Genomic DNA, 8433 nt, shown 5'->3' with positions numbered 1-8433 from the left:
TTAAGCCACAAAGCGCTCGAGTATTTTGGCTAGCCGGGAGCCTACCGAGGAAACAGAAATCATCGAATATACTAATGAGCGGCAGCTCACATTCATGAGTCCAGTTCTATGCTTGACAAATTTAGACACTTGTGGTCGGATGCTCGTAGCAGTCAAAAATCCTGGCACGGACGGCACATCATGGCCAAGTTATGTGTTAGCAGTCTCTGATTGATGTTCCTAGCCCTGAACTTCCTTCAACGGCGAGTCTTCTACGTTGACGCTCGAAATGTCAGCAGTTCTTCGCCTACTCGCGTTTATGCTCCCCGCTGTTTAACAAAACGTGCATTGGAAGTACTTGTCAGCAAATGGAAATGCCGCCAAATGGGTGCGTTTTACGTCATGTGAATTGGAGTTGGAGCAAGTGTTACACTCACATACGCACTGAACTAATTTCTTCGCGTCCAAATATTTACACCATCGTGTCAGTTCTTCTGTGGCGAAGTGTTGAAATACGGGAGCCCAAACAGCTCGGGTTTAAAGTCAATCAGCGAGACGATGCATAGCGTAGCCCGACGCCGGTTCTCTTCGTCGATACGAGGGTCGGGAACCATAACCACCTGCATACCGGCGGCCAGAGCAGCCGTTACACCCATAGGCGAGTCTTCGAACACCAGCACCTGTGGTCAAAAGACGAGAGACATATTAACGTTTATTAAACCATAAATAATTTAATAGAACGGAGCCTCTATACGGTTTCCAGTGGGATTTATATGCGCGACTAACTATCTCAAAACAAGAATAAATTGTCCGCGGAACCTCTATGCCAAGTCAATGCTGCAACAACTGCACTTATTGTCAAGCGTTGAAGCGCTACTCGAAGAAATTGTGACTCTACAATAAAGCCACCGCGGTGTGCAACTACGTATTCTTATCGTTCTAAGCCCGTGTTCTTTCATCTTGCTAAAGTTTTTTTTTATAGCGCCCTATAGCCTTCTCCTGTCGCAAACTAAAAAAATACCCGAATGCAGTAAAAATACTGCAAATTGTATTTACGTAAGCTAACCAAAAATTCGAAAGGATGCAGGAGAAAATCTGCACCAAGCGAAAGAGCAGTTGTCAGCTCAAACGAGGAAGCTTACGCTGTGCCTGTAAAAAATGCTGAAATAAACAATATTGAGCTTCCTGAACAATTGGTTGCAATACACGTTTCAGTCACAGTGCGTCATAAAATTTCGTCCTATAATTGCACGCCACCTTTTCGGAAGGTGGCGTGTCAACAAACTTGGACGCAGCGACGAGAAAAATGTCCGGGTGAGGCTTCCCGCGCTTCACTCTTGAGTCTCCGCCAGAGCAGACCACGTGGTGAAAGAGGGCCACAATGTCTTGATGCTGCGTCATCTTGAGGGTGAATGAAGCTGGTGTCGAGCTGGTCGCAACGGCCATGGGGATGCCGTGAGCGTGTAGGTGGCGCAGCAGACGTTCAGCTCCTACATGCACATATTAGGTAGAACTTTGAATTAAGGTGTACTGAAGTTGCAGTTATCTATGATCGGTTATACTTGACGGAACTAATAGAACAGGTGTAGCCGCGAAGATGCCCACATATTAGCTGTGCGTGGTTTACTTGACCTTACTTTGTTTTTGTTTAATTTTGCATCGTTCTTTCTAATATGAGTGTTCACCAACAAGATCAAGACATCTGCTACATTTAATGGTCAGCGAGCTAACCGGAAAATAGATGAACGCCAGAGAAGGGGGCCGACTCAAAGATCAATTTTATTGTCACCTGCAGCTCATAGCGGAATAATCGCATTGCAAATACGCATCTATTTATTCACGGTACTTATTTCGGTGCGTATAAAAGTACCAGAATGTATAATAAATTGACGCCACTGATGTAGAGGAGCCGCTTGAGATTAAAACAGCTTAATCATTTGTGCAGGCCACCGTTTTCTTGAGTACTGATTCTGGCTTGGCCAGCGCGACGGTGAATAATGTCGTCTGTCGGGCATGTCTATAGCAGCTGTACAGTTTTCTGTGGTTCATAACCTTGACTGCAATGTTAGAACCGCTGGACGATCCGTTGAATCCATTAGGGTTCTTTCGTATCATGCGATGCGAATGTGATTAAAACAAGTATAAATGAATCGATAAGCAACAGCTGTCGTTGAAGATTAGTACTAGTTGAAGCCAGCGTTGGTGGCAAACGACAATGATGTCGTGTGGCTCAAATGACGGACAAGAATAAGAGGATTCGAGAAGCATAGCGTTTTGTTAGTCAAAAACATACGAAGAAGCAGACAATTAAGCTAAGAGAGCACAGAGAAAGTTATTTGTTATATTTAATTGAAATGCTTAGATAAGAAGACAACGGATAATGAAAGTTAATGCGACGGTAACGTATTGACGGTGGGGTAGGTACGTAGCCCACATATTTAGCATTACGCATTCGCTAGCTTACCACTTGCGCTTCCGTAGCGGTCATCCTCCCATGAACACTTTTCTGTGTTTGTGTACAGAATTAACGTTGGGAGTGCTAGCTAGCGCCACTCACGATGAAGGCACAGGACGTGGAACATCCTTTTCAGTAGCGGGCGTCCCATATTATAACAGGAATCCTAGGAGGAGGTGACCGGCTATTCGGATCAGCTTTGCTGCGTGGTCTTGGTCCAAACAATAGTCGCGGTGACTGTTCTATACCATTACATGGAACGCTCCGTTAGAGTGCTTAAGGATAATTTGGACTGTTCGGCAGTAATATGACAACATCATCATCACTGTTTGAGCTGTCGTGTCCTGTTGCTTTTGTCATCATATTCCGTTTGCGTGTTTTGTGCTGCAGACAACCTTTGTCATGCAAGCGGTAAAGACCGTTCAAGGCGTTCTTTCAGACCAAGAGCATAACCATATCTGTTGTTGACTTCGCGCAAATCAGCCCCCCCCCCCCCCCCTTTATAGATATTTAAGAATATTGAGAGTTTCTCGGACATGTCGGCCATAGCAGAAAAGGAGTGCATGCTGACATGTGACTCTCCGCGATACGCATATAAAATCTGTGCAGTTAAGTGGTGGCATGACATCGGTTGCTATTGGCACAACTTAAGCAGCATCTGCTCCAGAGTTCCACTGAATGACGTTACTAGCCCATCGAATATAAGGTAATAGGGAGCCGAACCGATGAGCTTTATAGGCAGCAGAGTGTTCAGCTTTAATTAAATATTTCGTGTAGCAAAAAATTGTGGTAGGACAGGGCTTGTCGTGGAAATCCTACTGAGGACAACTTTTATTCGCCGATCTGGTACCATTGCTGGATCTGTTGCGGGCACAGATATTGCATTGCAGTAGCGTGTTGCAAAATCAACCATTCTTGGTTCGAAGAGTGCATTACTAAGAGTCATTCGGTCGCCTGGTTGTTTGCCTGCTTTGCTCTAGGAAAATACACTTCAGCAGGCGTCACAGGGCCACGTATCTTCGGACCTCTTCATGTACGCCGGGTGAGCAGAAAAACTCTAAAATGAGCTCCTTCGTTTTCTTAGTGCCCTTCTGCTCAGACATCGGACATTGCTGTGGCACGCACAACACTTAACCGCGAAAAATTTAGCAACCTTCGCCTGTTGAAAGACTACTTGGGAGAGACGACAGAAACGGTATAAAATTCTTTTGTGAAAATTGATCAAGTGGCACATGGATCTCTTGCGAAGCGTTGTTGCGTCCACTTTTGCCCTGCATGCTTCCAAGGTAGTGCTATCTTCACAATAAGGCTCCTTCGATTGCAAGCTGTTAAAGTACACAATGGTCCGCTTTCGCCGTTGTCCCCGATTTTTGAATGGACAAAAATTACGGTCGGCGTTCGTCATCTACCCTTGGCATTGACCTCGCTGTTGGCTAAACTTTATTAAGTATTTCCCATTTCAATTGGGTCGCAGACTCTTTCCAAGTTTTGTCCGGCTCATTGGCTTCACGTGAGCTGAGCACTTTTACCACGATGATCATGTAAAGAGGTAATGTCATGTGTCACATACTTCACAGTCAGATTTCCCCAGAAAAGGCTAGGGAACGTTTTCACCTGATTTGAGTACATAAATGCAACTACCTTCAGTGAACTTAAGGGTAGCTGTAGCACCAGCAAGTGTCACATATCGACCAGTGACGAGCGCAGAAGCAACGTGTCTGTGCTAGTGTCTTTCTAGACACAGACCGCGTGTTCGAATACGTCACCCTATTCTTAATAGGATTATGTATTAATTACAGTCCTAATTAGTGAGAAAAAAAGCTCTAATTTTCTTGCCGCTTGTCCAGTATTTATGCCTGTGCATGTTGCAGCTGCGGTACCGAAAGACAATCGCGAGAAGTGCTGGCTCACCAGGCATGAGTTGTGCGGTATGGTAAACTTCCTCGCACATTCGATCCACTTCTTTCAAGAACTCGTCCGGGGTTAGCGGCAGACCAAGGATTTCGACAATTGTGCGAGCCGCGCAGGTGTCTGGGGTGCCCAGCACCCGCCTATTGAGCTCCCAGGTAAACGTTTTGCCGTAACGAGAGGCCACTCTCTCCGCAGCGTGCGTGTAGAGCTTCTCGGTGTCTTTAACAAAGAAAAGAGAGCGATAGCAGAAAGAGATGATTGCAAAAGCAGGATGCAGTAGGGTCACTCAAGATGACAGCACAAATGTACGGTGACTGGTCTGATTCAAAATGCAGGAGTAACTTAGTTCGCCCCAAGAGGCGTGCGGGGAGCTGATTCAAAGACCAAAGCTTTCGTAGCATTGTTTATGGATTCCAAAGGCATTACAGCGTGTGTTCTTCGCGAAGGTGCACTTCGTATCATATCAGGTCACGAAGGTGGCCTGATATGCGTAGAACAGCTAGTTCATGTGATAAATGTTTGTTTATTAATAGTGACGCTGCATAGTGATCTAAAGTGGCGGAACAAGCAACGCCTCAGCCTACAGCCAACGTTTTGAGATAGGAGCTTGCCGTTGTGGTAGAGGAAGTCGCCGTGTTGGACCGTTGTTTCATGCCCGATGCTTCGCTTTTGCGGACAATTTTGCTCGCGGCGTCTCCATTTTGCTGCGAACCTGTGCTCACATGGTATTACAAGAGGGCTTTTGCTCGTTGCCTTCTTCAAGATGTTGCATTGCGTAATAACGTTGAATAAGGCAAGAAATATCAGGCCTTTGCAAAATATTCATTCTTTACAGCGCAAGAAAGACGGAGACATACACAAAGACTGGGTACTCTCTTTTAGCTGAAAGCTTATAGGAGACATGCTGATGAAAGATATAACGTCCCAAAAACAACGCGCAAAATCATGCACATTTCTGTGTGAGCGAGCCATGTATCGCTCCAACTTAACAGGAGTAGGTTTTCTACACAAGACCTAACTTAATTTCGGTCATGGGGCTGCTGTTTTTTGTCACGGCAGAGTCAACAGTCTCATATTGTTTTTTTTTCTGAACTCGTATATTGGCAGATATTACGAATAAACCTTCTGTTGAAGATAAGCGCTAGTATCGCCTCTATGTTTATATGTCTGTCTTTCTGCGCTGTGAATCATTAATGAGAGTTACTGTGTCCAGTAATACTGTTAACAGTAATATTGTTGAGAAATTCGCTGTCAGAGCGAAGCGTAGTGCTACATCGGAGTGATAATCTTCAGTGCGAAGAGATGTGGCTTCTGGATAAGTACATCCTCCCATCAAACTTAATCTATAAATCTTTGGAAACGTTCAATAGGAACGCAAAAAATGCAATGTAAAAGTCATAGCGCAAACCGAGTGCATCCGTTTCACTGCACTTTGTGGAAGCTAGATTCGCGCTCCGCTGGTCACAACCATAGATTCAGCTGTAATCTTAATAGAATGGAAAATTCGGGTAGTTAGTTTACACTAAGCATGTACCGTTTCTTGTGTACTAAAGCTTCTTCTTTTCTTCCAATAAACTTCAGTTGAAAGTAGTAGTACGTGGTGTGTTTTTGTTGAGTTAGCGCTACTTAAGACAATGCTGAGCTTTGATATACATAACATGTTTACGTTTACATACATAAATTCAGTTTGACAGCTGGCCAATAAAAGCGCAAAATGAGGACCGTAACAGATTATTGCAGCAACATCAGTGCTAAGTGCGTTTTGTGGAAGCGTGTAGTTTTCGGTAGTAAGGTGTCGCTCACCTAAAAGCAGGCCGTCCAGGTCAAAAAGTACGTGCGAGACGGATTTGAAGGATGGCAGCGTGCCCTCGGGAGCATCAGCGCATGTTTCATCTCGCTTGTTCGCCGAACGGCTAGGACCTGCGATCAGTGCGAGCCATGGCTGGAGGCAGCCAGTACGGGAGACTGATGTATTGGTTGAAAATAATGATAACTACTGGAATTGGTTGTCTTATATATGTGAGCGACATTGTGCTCAGTGCCGAAGCAACACCAATACGGAATATTCTGAGTGTAGTTCCACAGATATGCACTAAAACCGGTTACCCTAGGAGAAGGTAAACTCCAAGAGCACCCGTTATGTGCAGTTTGGAATGGCAGTTGCAAAGAAGACAACACAAAACAGCAAAATTAATTCGCATGTTCTTTTGCTTCAAATGTGAAAGGTAAATGAAAACCTAGCCACATATGCAATATCAATGGCCAACGGACTGTCCTGAACTGAGCAAAATGATTAAAGCGACTGAAACTTCGTTAACATCGCTTCTTGAGCGCAGGAGGGGTTAGTTATTACCAGATGTCATTACTATATGAAGGCGCGGTGCAGCCTAGAAAAGAGAATGACAGTTGGTACGAGTCCATAGGCAAACAAGAGCAGTATTAAAGAACCGGAAGACTGAACAGCAGCAGTTAGCACATCTCACAAGACGGGATTGAAAAACTTGTCGGAAGGAGTGGATAAAGGTGTGTGGTGCAAATGTTTTTATGAGCGGATCCATTCCGTGCAATAGATGAGTGTACTGGCGTAGCAAGGTAAGTATGTTGTGCATGAAATTATGTTGTATTGGTGCAACTATGCAATGCACTTCATAGAGCGAAAAGTCATTTGCCGACATTGCATACTTGCAACGTATTCTTTTTACTAAAAAAAAAAAAAAAAAAACAGGAGTATTGATAGTGCCTGAGCCTACAGAAAAAATGGTTGAAAATATGAGTGCGGACAAGTTCTGTCATAAGCACAACGTGGTTTTCAAAGCCTGAATGCTTAGTTCATGAATATAGTGTGACAGAGTAAGGCCAGATTTTAGCAAACAGATATGCACAAGTGCGTATACGTGATGTAGGCTATTTTGATTATTGCAATACACCACAAAATGTTGAAATAGCTGCTGTGGAATTTCTTTTTTTTATTTCGATAGGTTGTTCGGGAGTGCCTTAAGTAGGCATATATGCACCACATTGAAAAAAGAAGCCTGCACAAACTGTTGCGAGCAGCTGTTCGCATGTTTTTGCCGCCTGGGTCAGAGCTTATATACAGATGCCTTACAGGCTCCTTCCAATGCGGCTCAAGAGCAGATAATATTGTGGAAAATGGAAATAAGTAAATAAAAGGTTTTGTAGCTGCACTAGAGATGGTACCTGTTACCGAATGCTAAAGAATGACGTTACATAGTTTTATGAAGAATATTTTAAACAACGATACACGTGAATGAAGATGGTAGCAATAGACAGCAAATTTGACTCATTACCTGAGCGGCAGATTCTCACACGTTGTGCCCTAACGCTTCCGTAGTTTTTTATTAGGTATGCTATCCAATTTATTAGGAGAACCAAGTTCAAAGAAAATGCCTTACCATAGAATATGCGCAGCACGTAGTCACGCGTTTTTTGACAATTTATTTAAAACAAAGCAAAATAAATCAATGTATTGACCAATCTACACAACACAGAACATTGCAGAGAAACAACAACGCAACAGACATTGCAGCTCAACAATTCCAGAAATAACATGTGGAAATACAGCACGTGTATGTTGAGACATTATCTTACGTGAGTTTCTGGTTGATAAATGTAAGTTCGTAGATATATAATATGGCAATCATTTCTTTCGTTAAGTGACCATGCTGCTTCTGCATTCCACATTTTTAATTTCTTACTTGCGTTTTCACTGCACATGGATACGGGTAAACTTTGAGCATATAGAAAGTCATGCTAGCTTGAGCTGAGAGCATTGGCGTTGTTCCGAAGTTATCAGGCCTGAATTTCATCAATATGTTGAGGCAGGGGGCTGCCCAACGTCGTTTCTCTGTGTATGGTAGGGTCAGGATTCAAAGCGGTCCACAAGCTGCCAGCGAGAGCAGTGTCCTTGACCTCTAGTACCTCCACACACGTGGTATCAACCGGTATGTCACGCGAGGAGTACTTCTAATGGTACAACGAACTGGCTGTCTTCGAGCAGACCAACAAACTTTGACGAAGTGCGTTACATTTTGACTATCAAAAATCCCGCCTTCGATTATTATTTCACA

General features: G+C 43.9%; 1 protein-coding gene across 1 annotated transcript; it reads right to left on the bottom strand.

The window, feature by feature from the left end:
- Positions 1–464: 464 nt before the first annotated feature.
- LOC119454313 (pseudouridine-5'-phosphatase-like) lies at positions 465–8080 on the bottom strand. The gene is made up of 5 exons (XM_037716278.1): positions 8062–8080; positions 6149–6265; positions 4346–4564; positions 1237–1469; positions 465–659 (listed from the first exon to the last, which is right to left on the bottom strand). Exons 1-5 carry the CDS (start codon positions 8078–8080, stop codon positions 465–467), a joined length of 783 nt encoding a protein of 260 aa, XP_037572206.1.
- Positions 8081–8433: the final 353 nt, after the last annotated feature.

The sequence above is a fragment of the Dermacentor silvarum genome, chromosome 5 (assembly GCF_013339745.2).
Source record: "Dermacentor silvarum isolate Dsil-2018 chromosome 5, BIME_Dsil_1.4, whole genome shotgun sequence".
In the NCBI taxonomy this organism is placed as follows: domain Eukaryota; kingdom Metazoa; phylum Arthropoda; class Arachnida; order Ixodida; family Ixodidae; genus Dermacentor; species Dermacentor silvarum.
The sequence above is the reverse complement of the archived record's forward strand: the minus strand, read 5'-3'. Positions and strand labels throughout refer to the sequence as shown.

What these genes read in the sequence shown, in the direction of transcription:
- LOC119454313 (XM_037716278.1), bottom strand. An exon ending in CCTGGACGGCCTGCTTTTAG is followed by an intron (nt 4,565 to 6,148) that starts GTGAGCGACACC and finishes TCTTTGTTAAAG; the next exon opens with ACACCGAGAAGCTCTACACG. An exon ending in ACACGCCACCTTCCGAAAAG is followed by an intron (nt 660 to 1,236) that starts GTGGCGTGCAAT and finishes TTTTGACCACAG; the next exon opens with GTGCTGGTGTTCGAAGACTC.